The sequence below is a fragment of the Hemicordylus capensis genome, chromosome 6, assembly GCF_027244095.1.
Source record: "Hemicordylus capensis ecotype Gifberg chromosome 6, rHemCap1.1.pri, whole genome shotgun sequence".
Lineage (NCBI taxonomy): Eukaryota > Metazoa > Chordata > Lepidosauria > Squamata > Cordylidae > Hemicordylus > Hemicordylus capensis.
In genome coordinates this window covers 156,492,497-156,513,810 of record NC_069662.1, presented here as the reverse complement: position 1 = coordinate 156,513,810, position 21,314 = coordinate 156,492,497, and the positions used below count along the sequence as shown (strand labels likewise).

The 21,314-nt window shown below is 44.8% G+C and overlaps 1 protein-coding gene across 8 annotated transcripts in view; it reads left to right on the top strand.

Moving 5' to 3' along the window:
- Positions 1-21,314, top strand: part of RBM33 (RNA binding motif protein 33) — a 136,573-nt gene that overhangs the window by 97,149 nt on the left and 18,110 nt on the right. For 6 of the 8 annotated variants that reach the window (XM_053260043.1, XM_053260038.1, XM_053260044.1 and 3 more), the window contains 3 exons: positions 12,127-12,330; positions 13,423-13,611; positions 20,967-21,004. In XM_053260043.1, the coding sequence (XP_053116018.1) occupies positions 12,127-12,330; positions 13,423-13,611; positions 20,967-21,004 (431 nt within the window). The remainder of the gene's footprint in view (positions 1-12,126; positions 12,331-13,422; positions 13,612-20,966; positions 21,005-21,314) is intronic. The other 2 variants (XM_053260047.1, XM_053260040.1) reach the window with 1 other exon arrangement.

Genomic DNA, 21,314 nt, shown 5'->3' with positions numbered 1-21,314 from the left:
CACCTCCAGACTTATTTTCACCTTCATAAACTGTTGATTAACTTGGAGAACTGCATGATGCCATATTTTCCATATAGTATATACTGTATTTATTTGAAAACAAGACTAGATTTTTCCAAATTCTTTGCTGTTAGAAATTGGGGCGCCATCTTAAATTCAGAATCCTCTTCCTTTCTGGTAAATACAAGTAATCCTGAAGTAACCTCGAGTTTTCAAGGTTACAAGATCATCTTAAATTCAGTCTTCTATTCAAGTATATATGTGATAACTATTTAATTGCAAGGTGAGCAGCACAGAAGTCCCAGCAGAAATGCTTTGTGAGCAACCGTCAGGTCTGGACTAACCTTTATGCTAAGAAAACTGTAGCAAGGTCTCTGCCAAATAGTGCTCCTGCTATGGAATATTGGTCAGTAGCCCAGTGTGGGAATGGTGCCCATCTGGAAATGCTCTGCATAGCAGCCTCATTGAGAGGAAAAAGAGCCAAGTCTGCTCTGAGCCCAGCTGGAGATCCCCTATGTGAAGCTCCTAGTCCCCATTTCTTTCATGGATATCGGGAGAGGGTGGGACAGATGGGAGGGGTCTACTGGAAAGGGGTGCATGCACTGCGAGTTGGACGTTCTGGAAACCCTAGGGTGTTGTCCATGGATGTTCTATTCCTTTTGATTGCAGGTAACAAACTACTGGCATTCTAGCCTCTGACTATGCATCTTCATCACAGCAGTGTTGGTTAGAAAGGTTCCTGGAAACTGACAAGTAACAGAACTATATTATCCCCATTAAAGGATCTGCTTTTGTGCTACTTCTCCTTTTACTTACTCTGTGGTGTGATTTGCTAGCACTTTAATTATCTCCTACAACCACTGAGCCCTTTTTCTTTTGCTCCCTACAAGTCAGTATTGTTGGGAATAGGATCTGGAGGGTAACAAGAACTCCTCCCCATCCCCTCAGCTGTAGCCGTATAATACTCAGTGTTCAAAGCCGTGATCACAGCTTCAACCACTGTGTATGTTCTGTGTCTGTAGTCATTTGAGAGCTAGAGCTTTGCATCTATAACCAGAGGCTTCATAAAACTAAGAGCATTCATGAACATTGGCAAACAGTATTATTATTTCTTGTTTACACAGTCAGACAGGTGTTATTGACTGGTTTGTTTTATCCAGACATCATCATCATCATCATCATCATCATCATTATTATTATTATTATTATTAAATGTTTGTGGCAAAAATATAGATTTTTGCACTACATACTTGTTGGTGATCCAAAATGCTATAGTGTGTCATATTTTTCACTAATTCATTCAGTTTTAGTTTCTTTATATTCTGCCTCTCTGTATAACATACATTCAAGAGGATTTCCAATAAATAGCATAAAATGCACAATAAAACCAGTATCAAAATAATACAAATGCAGCCGAATCTGTATAGAGTCCAGACAGAGGGCTCTGTATTCTTGCAGAAACACCCTATTCTGAACTCAGTAGTGGTTGAAGTGGCACAGGCCAAGTCTAAGAACAAGATGCTGTCCACAGGCAGGGCTGCAGACAAGCAGGGCTGCAGATTGGACTCCATCGGCAAATGGCTTTATTCTAGTTCAACCATTTGGATAAAGATTGCTAATTATCAAGCCTTCATGTCAAGATACAACCACCTATTATGGGAAAAGTTGTCAGAGCAATTGGAGCCCCTCCTATCCCCACAAAAGAAAGCTGTTCTTTCCCTGCAGAAGGAGGGATGCAGACTAAGCAAACAGTTAATGCATACTTCCAGACACTCCACTGATTGTGCTGCCAGGTCTCTAGCAGGGACTATTTTGCTATGCAAACATGCATGGCTCTGGTCCTCCGGTTTGAACCCAGATGTTCGGACATGGATCGAAGACCTTCCCTTTGATGGCCTCGCCTTATTTGAGACACAGACAGATGAAACGATGGAATGGGTTGGAAAAGGTGAGAAAGCCGGCCAAGTTCATGAGCTTCTCATCGTCATCCTTGGGTTCAAGATTTAATAGGTATTTTTGTTCACAAAGGCCCTTCCAATCCCTCACGTCTGGATCTCAGACCTACGACCATACCTTTCGTCAGCCCTGTTACACCCAATTCAATATGCAGTATAGAAAGTGGCAGTTCCAGCCCATGAAACCTGGACAACTGAAATCTAAGTCAGCTACCTTCCAAAAGAGGGCGTGACTACCCTTGGATGGATCGTATATGGCCTCGACAACGTCAGTCCTGACTACAGCCAGACTTCACATGCAGCCATTACAACCGTGGTTCCTCAGTGCCTTTCGGCCTCTCAAAGATGACAACTCTAAGGTGCTGTGTATCCCAGATTGGGTTCGCAGAACCCTCGCTTGATGGAACACATCTCAAAGCTTCCAACAATCGACCCCTTTCAGAAGGACTTCTCCTCAGGTGCAGGTGATGACAGAAGCCTCCGAAGATAGCTGGGGGGCTCACATGCGAGACCTACATATAAATGGCCACTGGACCGAGGAAGAAACCCTCTGCCATATAAATTAACTGGTTTTCAAGGCACTGAGATGCTTCCTCCCAGAAGTTCGGGACCATCATGTCCAAATTGTGGTGGACAACACCACAACAAAGGTGTTCATAAACTATCAGGGAGGGACTGGCTCCCACCCCCCTCTCTCTCTGATGCTGGATCTCTGGCACTGGGCTTTGTCATCACATTCATCTTTCGGCAGTGCACATCAAGCGACTCGACAACACTCTAGCAGACAGGCGGAGTCAGAGTCAAACATTGTCCCACGAATGGAAATTGGACCAGGGAATACTACAGAATATTTTCTGACCGTGGGGGTTGCTGAGGATAGATCTCTTTGCAAGCGAGCTCAATCCTCAGTGCCCAATCTACTATTCCAGAGCAGGTCTGGGAAAGAACTCTTTGGGCTACACCTTCGTGATATCCTGGTCGAAGAGGTTTCTTTATCTGTTTCCTCCAGTCCCTCTTCTCCCAAGGGTTCTTTGGAAATTGGAACTTCAGACAATGAATTGCATCCTTGTGACACCTTGGTGGCCACGCCAGCCCTGGTTCCCTCAACTTCTCTAGCTCTCCTGTGAGGGGTTCATCCAGCTTCCTCTCCTGCCATTGTTACTGAACCTGGAAGAAGGATGGATCCTTCATCCGGATGTTTGAAAGCTGTGCTTGGCAGATCCAGATACCTGGCCTCCGGAGTTAAAGAACATTTTTGCAGCTTGCAGGACGCCTTCCACGGTGACATAGTATAACGACAAAAAATATTTATATACTGCTTTTTAACAAGTGTCCAAAGCGGTTTACATAGAGAAATAATAAATAAACAAATAAGATAAATCCCTGTCCCCAAAGGGCTCACAATCTTAAAAAGAAAGGTAAGATAGACACCACCAGCAACATTCACTGGAGGGGTACTGTGCTGGGGGTGGATAGGGTCACTCGCTCTCCCCCTGCTAAATAAAGAGAATCACCACATTTAAAGGTACCTCTTTGCCTGGTTAGCATAAGGCATAACTAGGTTCATATAAGGTGAAATGGCACCATTTTTCAGAATGTGTGATGCCGCATGGAAGTTCTAATCCCACCGCTGCGCCACTGACTCTGATACTGTCTTACTTGCTATGTCTAAAGAAATCCGGACTATCCATGTCCTTGGTGAGGGTCCACCTGGCTGCCATTTCAGCCTTCTGGACTTCCCCGGACTCGGACTCTTCGCTTCTTGCCCTAAGAGAAATGGAACAATTTCTGAAGGGTTTGACCCATTTACACCCAGACACACTCGGCTCCTCTATGGGACTTACCACAGGTCCTGAATGGTCTCATGGGCAAACCATTTGAGTCAATTGTGACGTGTGACCTATGTTTGCTAACACTTAAAACCATTTTAATTTATTGATTTATTTAACACATTTGTATACCACCCAAAATGCAAGTCTCTGGGCGGTTTACAACAGATAAAGAGATTAAAACATTACAACAATTAACATCTAAACTGTTAAAACAATTTAAAACACAATTAAAACAATATCTGATTAAAAGCTTGGGTGAACAAATGCGTCTTGACTGCCTTTTTAAGAGTTGTAAGAGATGGGGAGGCTCTGATTTCAGCAGGAAGTGTGTTCCAAAGCCTCGGGACAGCAATGGCAACTGCAGACAAACCTCTCCAGATGATCTCAATGAGTGGTGTGGTTCATAGCAAAGATGTTCTCTTAAATACCCAGGGCCCAAGCTTTTTAGGGCTTTATAGGTTATAACCCAAACTTTGTATTTTGCCCAGAAACTTATCGGCAACCAGTGTAGATCTTTTAGGATAGGAGTGATATGGTCTCTCCGAGATGACCCAGAGACCAACCTGGCTGCCGCATTCTGGACCAACTGTAGTTTCCGGACTACGTACAAAGGCAGCCCCACATAGAGCACATTGCAGTAGTCAGGTCTGGAGGAGACAAGCATATGTACTACTGTTCTGAGGTCATTTATCTCAAGAAATGGACACAGCTGGCATATCAGCCGAAGCTGATAAAAGGCATCTGTGGCCACTGCCTCAACCTGGGACACCAGGGAGAGTTTTGTGTCCAGAAGTACCTCTAGACTACGTACCTGTTCCTTCTGGAGAAGTGTGACCCCATCCAGAACTGGCAGATCAAAATCATCTCCTGAGTTCCGACCCCACACAATAAGTGTCTCCATCTTATCTGGGTTCAGCCTCAGCTTGTTACCTATCATCCAGCCCATCACTGCTTCCAGGCAGTCATTTAGGGAGATTATGCCTTCTCCTGATGATGTTGACATGGAGAAAAAGATTTGAGTGTAATCAGCATACTGATAACACCCTGCACCAAATCTCCTGAAGATCTATCTCAGTGGTTTAATATAGATGTTAGACAACATTCCAGATGGATCCCTGAGGGACAGTCCCCAAGAGACACCATCTGGAATCTGCCTGAGTGGTAAGAGTAGAACCACTGCAAAGCAGTGCCTTACACACCCCAACCCCCTTAGATGCTCCAGAAGGATACTAGGGGCACTCACTAGTCTTCTCACAACCTTGAACAACTTCGCTGGATGTGAACTTGCAGACGCAATACGGACTGAAAAGAATCACTTCTTTGCCGCCCATATTGCCAGATCATAGATCTTCAAATGTGCTCTATGTTGTAATCTGTCGGATTTGAGTCGAGTCTTCCTCCACTTGCGTTCCAGTCATCTACCTTGCCGCTTCAGTCCCTGTAGTTCTTCCGTATACCAAGGGGCCAATTTTGAAGTGGGTCGGAGAGGACGCTTAGGAGCAATCATGTCTACTGCCCCGGTGAGTTTGCTGTTCCAGTTCTCCACCAGGGCTTCAATAGAATCACTGGCAGAGCCAACACTAAATTTCTCCAAGACTTCTTGGAACCCTATTGGATCCAATAGCCTTCTCAGGCAGACCATTCTAATGGGCCCCTCGCCCCTGCGAAGGTGGGGTATGACTGTGAATCCAACCTTAACCAGGTGGTGGTCTGTCCACAACAATGGGCAAATCACAGGAGTCCCCACCCACGGAACACCACACTCATCAGAGTGAAAGACCAGATCAAGCATGTGACCTGCAATGTGCATCAGGCTCAAGACCCCTTGGGGTAGGCCCATAGTTGCCATGGCCACTATGAACTTCTGAGCCGCTCCAGACAAATTGATCCCAAAGTGAACATTGAAGTCCCCCAGTACCACAAGCCTAGGGGACTCCAGTGCCAAACGCGAGACCAATTCCATCAGCTCAGTTAGGGACTCTATTGGGCAGCGGGGCGATCGGTACACTTACAGAAGTCCCAGTCTATCCCTGGTCCCCAAACCTAGGTACACACATTCAATATGGTCAGACACTTCCACAGGGATCTTGTTTTTTCTGGTTACTGTCACGTCAGCCAGGAGGGTGGGGGAGTTGAGGGCTTTACGTTGTGACCCCCCTTTCCTGTTTCAAAAAGATAAAGTTATTTTGAGAGTTGTTTCATTCCTCCTCAAGGTGGTCTCTACTCCATGGGATGGGCTCACAGCCCATCTCCTTATCAGTTTTCTTCCCTGATCCGTCCACAGATCTAGAATGTAGATGGCACATCTTAGATGTCAGATGCGTGCTAGCCTTCTATGTCCACTGCACACCACCTGTCAGATCCACTACAGCCTTGTTTGTCACCTATGGTTCACCCTGGAAGGGCCAGAGGGCTTCATCCCAATACAGTCCAATGCATCAAATTGGCGTATCAGGTGGCTGGATTGGTACCCCCTCGCTTCACTGAGAGCTCGCTCCACCAGGGCAGTTGCCACCTCCACAGCTTTTGATAGGGGACTCTCTCTAGAGTCCATCTGCCAGCATTTATTTATTTTATTTATTGTTGAATTTCTATACCGCCTTCCAGTAAAAACAACCCCAGCATTACTCTCTGTATGTTAGGGTCCATCATGACGCAGCTTTTGGAAGGTCAGTTTTGCAAGCATTGTTTCAGTAACTTGTGCCTCTTCCCACTGGATTTATACATTGCTCCTCTGTTTGTGTTCTGGACCTGTTCTGTAAATTCAATAAAGTAAGTTTTCTGTTCAGCTATCCAGCCTATTCCTTAAAGTTTGGGAAAGGGGCCTTGGGATCTTTTCCTGGTCTCGGGGACTCCCCCCCCCCCGCCCGAAGTGCTGGAGCTTATGTGCCCATCTGTGTGATGGACAGAGACCACTTAGAAGAACTGCAGGTTGCTTACCTGTAACTGAAGTTCTGGTGGTTATCTGTCCAATCACACACCCACCCAACCTGCCCCAGGCCACTGCAGAGTCTTGTCGGCGGACTCTAGAACTGAGGAGGAGGGTGCAGAGCACATGACCAAGGTAATTGGGAGGGGAGCCTATCTACTTATCAGAGAGCCAGAAAAAGGTCAGCTTGTGAGTGTTCTGAAGGGGCTTCATGCTTGCGTGAAGGAGACATCTGTGTGATGAGACAGATGACCAGCAAAAGAACTCCCGTTACAGGTAAGCAACCTGTCGTTCCTAAGGGCGGTCCTCAGTAAAGCAATTGTGGTCCTGTACTAGGAACAGAAACCAGCATCTTCATGTTCCTAGGGGTTCCACAAAAAGTGTTAAAGTGATAAGTTTGCAGTGCTATGTACAGATTAACTCTAAACAGTTCTTCCACCAAGACTACTTTATTACACAAGGATAAAATACCACCCACTAGATATTACAGGTTAAAAATAAAACTGGTTTCAATGTCAGTACATCATCCTCAATTGCTTATGCAAGCCAAATGGCTCAGCGGTTCTTAAATTCCTTTCTCAGGAGGTAAGCAGGCAGAGAAGATAAAAGGGGGAGGACAACATAACAGCTGCAACAAGGAACAATTAACTCAAATTTCTATCATTCAGAGACTAACGAATTTCATAGCCGAAACAATCTCCTCCTTAACATTAATGTCTGGTTTTAATTTCTTTTTATACATTGCCTCCTTTATTTTATGCTTCTGCAAATTGCTTTCAATTAGTTACCTTAGTCCCCACAACTTGTCCAGCATGCCCCTCCTTCATATGTATAGACCATGGCTTAGTACAGCTCCCATCATTCATTCATTCATTCATCAATCATATTATATCACATATCTGACTGATGTTCACTGTATCTATCTCTTAATGGTCTCTCTGTTTTACCTATGTATAAAGAGGAACATTCCAGACACCTTACCTTATAAATCACCCCCTTTATACTACACCACCCCTTTCTCCTTTCACAAATAGCACAATCTCTAAACTCACACTTCCTATCATATAATCAAGAGTTAGCCAATTGTTCTGACGTTATTGGTGCACTACATAAGGGATGGGGAACCAATAATAAATAACTGTTTAGCTCAGTTACAATTCTCGTTTCTTGGGAATTATCTGAGATAATGGTAAAAACATGCATTGCATGATAAGAATATATCTAAAATATTCAACACATTTAGCAAAAAAAAAACCTTGCTCTTGTGTAAAATTGCTCTTACATTCACTTACCTCCGCAAAAGCTTGTGGGTTTTTGTACATGTTGCTCTTCACCAGCACATGTAAAACATCTAATTCCAGTAGCATACTTAAACTGAGAGCTAATTCGGACATTACCTAAAAGCAATGAGAAAAGAAATGTGAATCAGTTACTCTTTTCTTCCTTTCCTCTAATGTGGGAAGGGCATACTGCAAATTTCACCCCCAGAGAGAAGACCGACCCTTTAGTAACTTTTGGATCTCGCTGCAGGGAAATCACAGAAGGCTTCACTGGCATGTTCTAAGTTCATGAGAACCAGAAATAGAGTGGGAAGTATTCCAAATTAGAGTACTAGTTTAATATTGATGTCTTCCGGTCTGTATTCCAAGGGGATGGGAGGTGGGTTACCTGAGCAGCCAGTACCCTGAAATGCAGAGTGTAATGTGTCATAACCCATATAAACTTCATTGCAGTTTTTTTTCCCTGGCAGCATCCGACAAAAAATAAGCATGTTTCCTCATTTTCTTTGTCCCTGTTTTCTTCAAAATTGAACCAACTTCTAAAATTTCTATTCTTTCACCTGCTGTATGATTAGTTACTTTAGATTAGTTGAACTGTCAAGCAGCAGGGTAAACCCCATGTTGAGAGGTGCAGCTGTCCAGATCCCAGTAGCTTTCCTAATTCCTTCACTTGTATCTTGTGAATGTCTGAAGATGAGACCAATTGCACCCGGCCATGTGCCACTATAGTAGCTGTAGAGATCCTAGTGGGTGGATGTTGGTGACTACCCTTGTTCTGCATTGTGTGCTGCTTTGTTTTTTCATCCAAGGACTATATAGGGTTTACTGGGAAACACGTTTTTGAAATACTGGTCACCTGAATTTCATCGAAAACAGGAACATGTTTACAGCTCCGATAAGTATGGATCTTCAAGATTCATCGGGTCTAAGGCTTTTGAGGCATCCTATTCTACTTAAATGACAACTCGTCTTCACAAAATACGACTGCAGAGTAGCTTTTAGCTGCTTGTGTCCCTCCAATATCGCACTCCACACATCGACCCAAGTTTATTTCTTTTAAACGCTTTATCCGGCATGCACATCTCTTCCCTCCCCCTCCCTGCTGTTGGATGATTTTTTTTGAATTAGCTTTCGCAAAGATTACATGGATAAACACAGCATTGTCGTCGTTAATAGAAACCTGTGCAGTGAGGTCCATGGGCTGTGAGATCAGTCATAGTGCCAATGACAGTGAAGTATGGCCTTATCGAAAGGAGAATTCATAAGAGGCTGCCCTGGGACACTCCACCACTGTCCTTCTGTGTATCCTGACAATGTTATCTGTCCTCTCAGTACGGAGTATCAAATGTCTGTCATGAGTATAGAAATTAATTTAATGTCACCTGAAGACATGCAATTAATCTTTTGGAGGTTTTCATAATACCTTTACAGAAAGAGTTGCCAGTTTGGCGGATTTGGATTTTGGGGTTTAGTCACAGATAAGGAAAATTAATTTTTCATCAGGGTTAATGCAAGCTAGCAGGGCCACAAAGGCTGAGAGAGATGGTTGGGGAATTTGTCAAGTGTTGTCACTCTTGAATAATGCTGCTTAACGTCTGATAGGTGTAATCAAGAGTTGAGATTTCTATAGAAGGGGATTAATCAATTTGCTCACTACAGAATGCAGGTTGGTGATATCGCTCGTTCATGGGGTTTTAAGAATTAAAATAAGATTTGATCTGTCAAATTGTGAGAAGCCTTGACAGTATCAATGGGGCAGGGTTTTTTTTAATCAGGACATCCTCAAAGCATTTGTTATAAATAAATTTGTCCAGCTAATATTGGTGGCAAACAAACTTCATCTTCATTGTGAAACTGTCAGGGCACTCATGATAGTGTGTAGCTTACAAAATACTGGCACTCCTTCATAGGTCTTACTTATTAAAGAATGTACCCCTTTTGTAGTAATGCATGGTCTCTTAAATCTGTGGTGATAAGCATACACTTCTGGAAGTAAATGAACTAGAGACAGTTTGCTTATGCTATTTTATTTCCGAGATCCTTATACCACCCTTTCAATTCAGTTGGGCCTTCAACCGGATCTCCAGGAAACAAATATAATTTAAAAAAAAATAGTGCCACAGAAATGTATAATAATTTATTAGGCAGAAGATGTTTCTAAGCTTGCACTGACACTGAAAATAGGTACAGAGATCAGTTCTTTAGTTCAGAATATTTGTAGTGCAATGTAACAAACATAATGTTCGGGTGCAAGTATGTTTCCTCTTGACTTCTCATTGTGTAGAGCTCTTAAATCTATGAGATGAATTTGCACACTGACAGTTCTTAAGATTACTTGTGATTTTGCCATTTTAGTTTTTTTCATGCACATAATCCTACCTTTATCGTGTAGCATATGAAGAATGTGCAGTTTTGAAAGTGTCTTAGAAAACATGGTCTTAATTGAAAATGAGAGCAGGGTATGCTTTATTCTTTTCAAGCTTGAAGATCAGCAGATCTACCAAAGTCACATTTGTGTGTAACTTGCTTGCTGGTTAATGACTCTGTTCTAAGACTTGCCGCAGCAGCAGATCAGTGTTGAGGAAAGAGTGTATCTACCACTGCATAAGCGCAGCCTTAGAAGCCATGTGTGGTGCTGTCATTGGAGGGAGATTGTGTGTGGGTGAGCCAGCATAAACATTCTAGAATACAAGCTAAAGAGCTTGCGTAAGGCAAAAGTTTGGTTGCATTGAGCATTAGTTCCCACAGTAGTTTTAAATGCATGTTAAAATGTTAGAACCATTTTCATCCCCTCTGGATGCTGGTTTTAATGAGCTCTCTGAAGTCTGAGGTGGCATTTTTACTAACAAGCAGTGGGGTTGACACTCTTCTCGAGCAATTCCTTGGGTAAATCGGCTTAGCTGAACACAGCTAGTGGGTTTCTGTGACTTACCTGCAGTGTTCCCTCTAACAGGGATTCCCAGATGTTGTTTACTACAACTCCCAGAATCCCCAAGCAAAAGCCGTTGCAGCTGGGGATTCTGGGAGTTGTAGTCAACATCTGGAAGTCCCTGTTAAAGGGAACGCATATTATGTACATTGCATAACATCACACACACCCTGCTGGATTAGACCAAGAGTCCGTCTAAGTCAACCCAGAAATCCACCTTCCAGTGTTGGCCAGGCAGATGTTGTCAGAATACCCATAAGGAGGGCATAAAGTCATTAGCTTTTCCCTGCTGTTTGCCCCCACCCTCTGCAGTGGGTATTTAGGGGATTACTGCTTCTGAACCTGGAGGTTCCATTTAGCTACCATAACTAATAGCCATTGATAGTTCTATCCCCTGTCGATTTTTCTCTAATCCCCTTTTAAAGCCATGTAAGCCAGTGACCCCTTCTATACATTCTGTACGCATGGGTATGAAGAGGTACTTTCTTTTGCTTGTCCTGAATCGACTGCCAGTCAGTTTCACTGGGCAACCCTAGCATTTCTGTTATGAGACATTCTATCCCATCTCTTCCCACCATTCATAAATTTTATAAACCTCTATTGTCCGTGTTCCTCCTAAACGAAAAAAGCCCTGAATTCTATAGCCTTTTGTTAGTGGAAAGTGCTCGAATACCTTTAGTTGCCCTTTCCTGCAACTCAGTCAACTAGCATGTGCTGCTGTTGGACCTCTGGCTGTGCCTATGAAGAGAATCTCCCCAAAGCAGAATGCTTTGGGAGGTCAGCCTCCACTGCCTACAAAACTAATTGGGCATGCAGGAAAGGCCCCCCATTTCACCCACTGAAATGAAAGCTTGCTTTATTGCTGCACATTCTCCCATGCATGGGCATTTGGTTCACACATGTACACTTTGCTGGGGGGCGGTTCCCTTCATTGCAACTCCCAAGGTAGTGCTTGGGGTGGTCCTTCCAGTTCTTTCCCACTCTCCTCCCCCTCCCCACTCCCACTTTCTGGGTGCTGTTCTAGCTTGACATAATGTTCCAATTTCAAGTCAGCCTGTGGCCACCAGCCCCGCCCGGCCGGTCTTTCCTCCTCTGCAAAATAGGGCACCAGTACTCCTTAAAGCAAACTGGCTTCTGCTTTGTTGAAGCTCTTGTTGAAGATGTATGTTGGTCTTGAACAGTGTGATGTTGCTTCCCACAGGGTGGTGAGAATGTTGGATTTGCTCACGCCGAGGGGCCTCCCCACCACCTCCTGCAAACCCTAGAGCAGAGACATCAGCCTGTGCGGAAGGTCACATTGACGAAGGGAACAGTCCAGCAACTGCATCCACACCCGCTGGCCCAGATTCACTCAGCAGTTCCTCAAGGGCTGAAAAACATCCAGGGGATCCATCCAGCTAAAAAGGTGACCCTCTGTTTCCGGTTTGTATGAGTACCTTCCATGTTGGAGAAATAACTGCCTCTGTTTGTTTATGCCTCTGGATCTGTTAAAAGCATAAGCTGGTTAGGGGGTAGTTGAGAGAGAGTTTGAGTTACTGATGATAGCCTTATAAAGGATTTGTACATTTTGGATGGTCACTTTGATACCAACCTTCACTACCGACACCTGAAACTACTTACTTACTTATTTATTTCAGTTTTCACATCACCTTTCATAAGGCCTCCGATGGCATTTTACAAAAGTTAAAATAAAATTGAAACTCCATAAAAGTCACATTTAAAACCTTAAAATCAGTTAAACAGTAAAAACTATAAAATGGGGGGGGGGACCCGACCACCACTAAAAAAAAATACAAACAGAAACAGGAGAGCTGAGCGACCTGGCAGCCCCTAAAGGGGTAAAAGCCTGAACAAATAAAAAGGTCTTTAGTTGTTCTTTAAAAGCAGCCACAGATGTCAAAGAGCGGACATTCACTGGGAGCTCATTTCAGAGCATTCCATGTTGTGGCTCTAAAGACAGCTTATACGTTATGCGAGACATTCAGTGCCTGTTCTACAGATCCATAGAGATGTGTTGCCCTTTGGTTGAACTAGTTCCACAGACTAGCTGACTTGTGCAAGCACAAGAACCAAGAGAGCTGGGCTGCTGTCGCCTCTGACCTCGGGAATTTGAGGGTGCCAGTGATGCTGTTCTGGCAGGCCTGTTTCGGGGAAAGGGCCCGGGAATGGCACAACTGCACAAGCTGAAGCATGCTCAGGGGAACGGAGGACATGGCCTGCCTTATGGGTTTGCTTTTCTCCAAGGACAATCTCTTCCTAGTGTTGCATTGGAATTTTCCCAGTGTTGTACGCTTGTAACATGCAGTGGATCTGAGCTATGGTTTGCCTGTCGGATCAGCCTTTAAAATGCCCCAGCAGCAGCAACATGACACCTTTTAATCGGCCCCTGCTTTCATCGTCTCCTCCTAAGTGAATTACAAACATTGGCGTTTTCTGTCGGCTTCTGTTTGGAGAGAGCAAGCAAATCAAAAACGCAGCTTACTTTTGTTGTTGGCAGGTCATGACTCATGGGAGAGGCAGAGGCATTGCGGGCCAGATGGGCCGAGGACGCCTGATGCCAAACAAACAGAACCTGCGAGTGGTAGAGTGCAAGCCTCAGCCCTGCGTCGTGTCAGTTGAAGGGCTTTCTTCATCAACCACGGATGTCCAACTGAAAAACCTGCTGATGTCAGTAGGACCCATTCAGGTAGATCACCCTGGGCTTGTTACTTGTGCCAGAAATCTTTCATCCGACACAGCTCAATGCCTCGGACAGGAGAAGTACAATGGGGGGGGCACTTTTGGTGGTTAATTACATATATTTAAAGGTGCCTTCTCCCCCTCGGAGAGGAAAAGACTTCCAGATCAAAGAACAGTGTTCAGCTGCAACACAGTCAGCAGAGTAGAGCATCACGCATTGCTTAACATTTTGCTCACGCAAATACCTCCTCCTGTTGTTCCAGAGAACCTCTCTTACCAAGAATACTGTATGCTGGCAAGAAAAATGTCATGCACACAAAGGCTTGTAGAGAAATGGTGTTTCATTCCAAAGAAGAGAAGGCTCTTTTAGATAAAAAGCATCTCTCGGTTGCTGGTGGAGAGTTGACGTGTCGCTTTACTAACAGTTCTCCTCATGAGCAAAGCTTGGCATCTTAAAGGGCTATTTGGATGCTACTACTTACCCCATATAGGTGGTGAGACAGAAGTAGGCCTTAGGCTCAGACATGTCCTTGCCATTTGTAGACGTAAACACCAGAAACGGGGTCCTGGAATCATGTGAGTGTGACTCACCTACCTTGATATTGAAAGGGTTAGGCCTGCCTCAGACATCATTTGAGCTTGCTCCCCTTGGGTTCATATGCTGCTTCTTATGCTGGAGGAGGAGAACAAAAGCTTTTGCTTCTACGTTTAAGCTAATTGCAATACACCATTGTATCTGAACTAATGAAACTGGATTGTTAAAAACAAACCAGGATCATGGTTTGCTATCCTGGCTTATTTGAATAACAGGGAACTGTTCCCCGGGAGATTCCCGATGAATCCCCGATGTTGCTAGGACTCCCAGCATACCTGGCTGAAGTCCATTGTGATTGGGGATGCTGGGAGTTCTGTTCAACCTCTGGGGTTCCTTGCTACAGGGAACACTGGCCCTAACCCATAGGGCCTTCACTCAGACGAATGGCCTCCCCCCCCCCCTTTTGATATTTAAACCTCTCCACGGTCTCTGGCAGAATCCAATACCCTCTTCCAGTTTGGAAGCCATGAATCAATACATCCTTGTTATCTGCTTCGTATGTTTTGCCCAAGGACCTTGCTAGGGTGCTATTAGGCCCTAGCAGGTCTACAATACTGATTTATTTCCAATTTTCCATCCCCTTTCTAACTGCTTGCAGCAGCCTTACCACCCCTTGAAATGGGGTGGTGGTGGTGGTAACTCTGCAATAGTATCTCACCTGCAACTCCCCCCCCCCCGCAACAAGGACACTGCTACCATGCAATTGTTTCAAACAGAGTATTTGGAGGGAGGGGGTACCCACCTCCAGGGCAGCCACTCAAAGATTGGGGTCATGTACACTGGAAGTTTGTTCTTTTAGCCAGTAACACTGGATTGGCTTAAAAGCCCAGGCGGAAAAGCTCTTCTGTGTCATAGAAGGCAGGTGAGCTATGCTGTCCTCCTCTGCCTCTGTTCACCCCACCTACTTGTACAGATCCTACTTGTAGGAGAGGAGAGCTGGTCTTGTGGTGGCAAGCACGACTTGTCCCCTTAGCTAAGCAGGGTCTGCCCTGGTTGCATATGAATGGGAGACGATCTGTGAGCACTGGAAGATCTTCCCCTCAGGGGATGGAGCCACTCTGGGAAGAGCATCTAGGTTCCAAGTTCCCTCCCTGGCAGCATCTCCAAGGTAGGGCTGAGAGAGATTCCTGCCTGCAACCAGTGTGGTGTAGTGGTTAGAGTGCTGGACTAGGACCAGGGAGACCCGAGTTCAAATCCCCATTCAGCCATAATACTAGCTGGGTGACTTTGGGCCAGTCACTTCTCTCTCAGCCTAGCCTACTTCACAGGGTTGTTGTGAGGAGAAACTTAAGTATGTAGTACACCACTCTGGGCTCCTTGGAGGAAGAGCGGGATATAAATGTAATAATAATAAAAATAACAATAACAACCTTGGAGAAGCCTCTGCCAGTCTGTGTAGACAATACTGAGCTAAATGGACCAATGGTCTGACTCAGTATATGGCAGCTTCCTATGTACCTAACTCTGGTTGTTTTGAAGTTGAAACCTTTGATCTCTTTGTGTGCAGAAAAAAAGAGCAGGGTGGGTGGGGTGATCTCCAAAGAAGGTGGGTTCATTCACTGTAAACCAAACCATGGTTTCATTTGGAAAAGGTCCTTGGCGAAAGGGGTTTTCAGCGTGCAGGATTAGAGGTGCTCCTGTGATTAAATAATGATGGGATCCCCCCAGTTCAGGTGGTGTTCTTTATGTATGGAGGACCCTTTCCCTGCTCCCCCCACCCCCCGGGCGTATTCTGAGGTCAAGTGCTAATTACCCGACTGCAGATATGCAGAACTGTGAGTGCTGGACCGATGAATAACGAGGTTGTCCTGTATCTCACTGGACGCTGCCCTCTGTTTTGGAATAAGTGTTCTTAGGGAGCTGCTGGTAGATATCATTCTCCGAAAGCTCAGCTTTCTCCAAAGATGCACTTGGCAGTGGTAGCTTGTGGTAAGTTGTTGGAGGAGACGGTGGCTGTGCTGATGTCAGCCACTGTCAGCATTGTAGTTCTACAGTTTCATATTGTTGCTTCGAAGTTGCACAGCGACTTCCAAGGAAAGACTTGATGGTTTAACATATCAAAAACAATCCAGAACAACTCCATCTCATTTCCAGTGGAGAATGCAGCAGAATGGAAGGAATTGTTTCAGCCCTGCGCTTCTCAAAGGCGGGTTTACATATTTGGAGCAAATAGAAAATGCTCTTAGAACTGATGGATCCATGCAGAGGAAGAAATAATAAAATTATACTTGTACACCATCATGGTTATGGACTCAAGCCCTACAGCAAATAGTATATACCCAGGATTAGGAACAATGGTGAGCTTATCTTCTGCATCTCTTTCAGCTGCCCTGTTTCTAATCTCCTCCACATGTAAAATCATAGTAAGGTCCATGCTAGCCATTTGAGTAACTCTTTGATATTAAAGAAATGAAATGGTTGGCTTGCACATTATGTCTGGTCTTTGCCTGCTTCTGCAGACTTGGACTGAGGATGACTTTCTGTTCTTTCAGATTTCAAAAGAAATCTCTCTATATGCCCAAGAAATAAGGGCACTAGTGCCCAGAGTTTCATAGGGCTTGGCTTGTTTCGGACAGTACCAATCCAATTCAGTTTATACTGTGGAGTATTTATACAGATTTGTTGAAACCAGATAGTTTTGTCCTGGGAGAAGTGCTGGGCAACTAGTCGACAGACTCTCTTATGCTGCATTCAGAGTTCTGTGCTGTCGCCTGCGGTGTGTGAACTTGCTGTTGCTTCACTTCCACCAGTGTGTATACTTGAGAACTAGAGATTTGCTAGAGATTTCCCCCAGTCCCTTGGCAGCTTAATCCTAAGGATTAATGCTGACATATCATCATGCAGTGCCAGCATGGTATCATGGTTAGTGGTGTTGGGTTGGCCCAGTCGTAGGCAATGTGTGTTAGCCAGCGACCTGTTTGTGTTTGAATGAATCTCTAGGATTCAGAGTTCTTTTCTTAAACACCACCAATGTCAGGGAATTTATTCAAAATAGCTGTGCTTCTTTTCTCAGAAATAGTAATTTGTTTCACACCGTGGTATCCCTTTGCAGAAACTGTTCCTGTAAAGGTGGAAATCCAGTTTCCTAATAAATATCCTGTCTTGCTACTCTCAAAAAAAGAAAAAGAAATCTGATCTTCCTCAGTCCAAACTGCTAGGGAAGACTTCCATTGTTTGGAATATATTCATAGTGTCCTTTAGTGTATCTTGAGGGTTTGGGTTTTTTTGGTAAATGTTAAAGCGTGTTTGTTTTTAAGCTTCCTATTAAGTGCATACTTTTAAAATGTAAGTGTTCCTGGTGTGACTTTAAAAAGAGAAAGGAAGAGAGTGATTCTACCCCTTTCAGGGGATTCCACGTAGCATTCGTAGAGTAATGGCACAACCTAGTGCTCATCTAGAGTTATGTCTAGCCTCCACTCTCTCATTTGTTTTATCTGAAAGGGAGATATAACAGGAAATCATGTTTGAAAAACTGAGCTGGAAAACTAGGTGTGTGCCACATGATAGGAGTCTTCCGTTGACATTTGGGTACCACCACATATGCGCCGAAGTGTCTGACATTAGTGATCTTTTCCTTTCTCTGTATTCTGTCTGTAAAAGTGGAGAATCTGGGGCTGCCCTGCATTCATATTCCCATCTTCCCTCCTCCTTCACACAGGGCATTTTAAAGCCAGAGTTTTTACCTTGAGATGCTGTCATCCTCGTCTGACCCGTTGATTTCTGCACTGGCTCCTTGCTTGCATTCCATATCAACTTAAAATCCTAGTCTTTCAACTTCTGTCCTGACCATCTCCTTTTCTAATTCCTCTCCTCAAGATCTAATTATATTGCCAAAAGTAAGATGGCCATAGTAACTATAGGGAAGGAGTCTTGCTTTCTAAAAGACACGTAGACAGCATGCAGTGCGACAACCTCAACCTTACATGCTTTCTTCATGCGATTGCTCCCACCTCATCGGTTGCTCTCATACCACTCCAGTATCATGTGTATCTTCCACCACATGGTCAGGGAAGGATGTATGGTGCCATGCGGGCAGCAGCCTCCCGCTCTTCAATAGGGCTGGTGCAGGAGAAACCATAGAGTTCTCACATGAGGCCCACTATGGAGAATCAAGCCAGCCCTTATCTGCGTTGTGTTTCTCTTCTATCTATCTATCTATTTATTTATTTATTTAATTTATATACCGCCCTTCCAAAATGGCTCAGCGCGGTTTACAATTAAAACAACTCATAAAACAATGAAAAGCTAAAACAAATTAAAAACAATAAAACAACTAACAATTTAAAAACATTTTAAAACAAAAATTAAACATTGTCCCCAGACCCCAGCTCAAGAAAACACGTAGACTTAGTATAGAAGAAAAGGGCCACAACTTTGTTAACTATTACACAAAGCATGGCAGACTGGAACACCAGGTGATTAATCACCCTTAGAGAACAGTGCGGGCCAATAGAAGCAGGTCAGAACTCTGAAATCCTACCCAGCGCCCTACTGGGCGACACAACCTGGCTCGGGAATGGGCAGGTACACTCCACCCAATTCCTTCAAAGCCGACCCCCCCTTCTGTAAGAGAGGATCTGGATACTTCTAGGCATTCGTCCACCCCGGACCACACAGCCCAAAGGTTGGAGAAGTCCTGAAGCAGGGTTCATGGCAATCATTCTCCCCGTGCCGCACAGGCTACAAAGGAGCGATTAACCAATCACCCTTTTTACATATCCAAGGGTGCTCACCGATGTTCTAACCCTCAAATTACCACCCCGCCCGCACTGTTCCTGCCATTGTGGCTGACCTAACTCTAACTACGCACCCAGGACACAGAACGGAGTAGGCGAAAAAACCTATGATTCTGTGTCTCATTAACATGAGCTTGTAATGGAGTGTGGATGGAGTGTGTGCGCATGTGTGAGCACGTGTGCTCAGGATGCCCATGATGACCTAGGAAGGGGGAGGATATCTGGTGGGAAGGCTTTCTCTATTGCAAAGGCTCCTGGGCCTGCGCCCAGACACACATTGCAACCCCTTATGGTATTCCCAGGCAGAGAGGGTGCGGCCGCTCAGTCGTCAGAATCGGAGCAGTGTTTGACCCCTTGCAGTTGTTGGCCCCAAGGGCAGATCATCCCCCCCCCCCGCTTCATAGCATGGCAACCATTCCCTTTTATGGAAGAAAGGAAAGGGGTGCACTGGGGAACACCACTGAGCTTATGGCTAAATATGCTGGCCCCCGGTACAGCCTTAGTGTTGGCAAGTGTTCTGGATTGTAATGTCGATGTCAGCTGGTGACAGGCAAGCCCTATCTATGCTAGAGTGTGAAGGAATTTGGGAACTGGCTTTATAGACTGTAGCCACCTAATGGCGCAGCAGGAAATGACTTGATGAGCAAGCCAGAGGTTGCCAGTTTGAATCCCTGCTGGTATGTTTCCCAGACAATGGGAAACACCTCTATCAGGCAGCAGCGATATAGGAAGATGCTGAAAGGCATCATCTCAGACTGCGCGGGAGGAGGCAATGGTAAACCCATCCTGTATTCTGCCAAAGACAACCACAGGGCTCTGTGGTCACCGACTCGACGGCACACTTTACCTTTTACGCTTTTGTGTGTGATGTGTGCACACCAGTGCCATTTTTTGTTGGCAGTTCTCCCCCCACCCTCCAAACCATGCCCTTCTTTACAGGGAGCTGCAGTGAGGAGGTGGGCAGTGATAGAACCTCATTGCACAAGTGGCCTTCTGTTTGTAGACCTCTGAATCCTAATCCAAATGTATAAATGGTCTGTAGAGAGATACTCCTGCTCACCCCAATATCTGTCTAGTACCATGGAAGCCTGTTTGAGAAGCCAGTGTAAGTGTGCTAAGAAGGGAAGCATGAACCTTTATGTGTGAAAATACCCTTTAATAAAGAGCACTTTGGAGAGAAGCCTGCAGTTGCTGAAACTAACCTATGTGAAGTCATTTTGAACTCCTTCAGCAGTGCTGGAAATACGTATATAGTTCCCCCCTTAGGAAATACTACTACAACAACAAATATTTATATGTTGCTTTTCAACAAAAGTTCTCAAAGCGGTTTACATAGAAAGATGTACAATAAATAAGATGCTTCCCTCTCCCCAAAGGACTCACAATCTAAAAGGAAATGTGGATATAGCAGCAGCCCCCACTGGAGGGATGCTGTGCTGAGACTGGAAAGGGATGGTGGTTCTCCCCCTGCTAAATATAAGAGAATCGCCACTTTAAAAGGTGCCTCTTTGCTCAGTTAGCAGGGGCTACATAAACGCAGCTATACATACAGAATATCTGTATATATTCTAAGAAAAAATAGGGAAACAGTAGCAGCTCCCCTTAAAGTGCGAGGGGGTTGCCAAATGAGACCCAGCAGCCTCGGGTGACGGCAGCTTCTCTCTCTCTCTCCCCCATCCCGCCCTGCCCTGGCATTAACCAGGGCTGTGCTGCCTGCAGGCTGGCCATTGGTCAGGTAGAACTGTGCAGGCTGTTCTACCTGATGAATGGGCAGCCTGCAGGCAGTGCAGCTCTGGTTAATGCCAGGGCAGGGCGGGATAGGGGGGAGAGAGAGAAGCTGGCAGAGGCAGCTGCCTCTCTTTGGTGCCCCCCTCGCTTGACAGGACAAGCTGTTCTGGGAAAGATGTTCTCATTAGTGTTTGAAGAGGAGAGTGCTTGTTGTACAGTGTTCTAGGAAAAAGGGGAATTTGAGCTTATTGTAACATGGAACAAAGACCTGCAGACTTAACTCCATTTTATATGTTTTCCTAGCGCCTGTATTTGGAATCCCAAAAGCAGAAGCTGGTAAAGTAAGTTATTAGGATCATAAGTAATAGTGGATTAAGTTTCATAGTTTAAATATTTTCTTAACCACGTAAGAGCCATTTTAGACAGTTTCCCCTTTGAACGTGTGTGCTTAAACCACAAGGACTATCCAGGGTTTCCTGGAAATGCTACCACCTTTTTTAGAAGGCAATAATACCTGATACTAATATAATATACCAGCTGCAGTTCTAAACACACACATGAACAGAGTCCCTTGGAACACAGTGAGACTAAATCGGCAGGGACTTGAACTGATAAGCATGCCAGATGTAAAACAAGCATTTAATTTAGGCC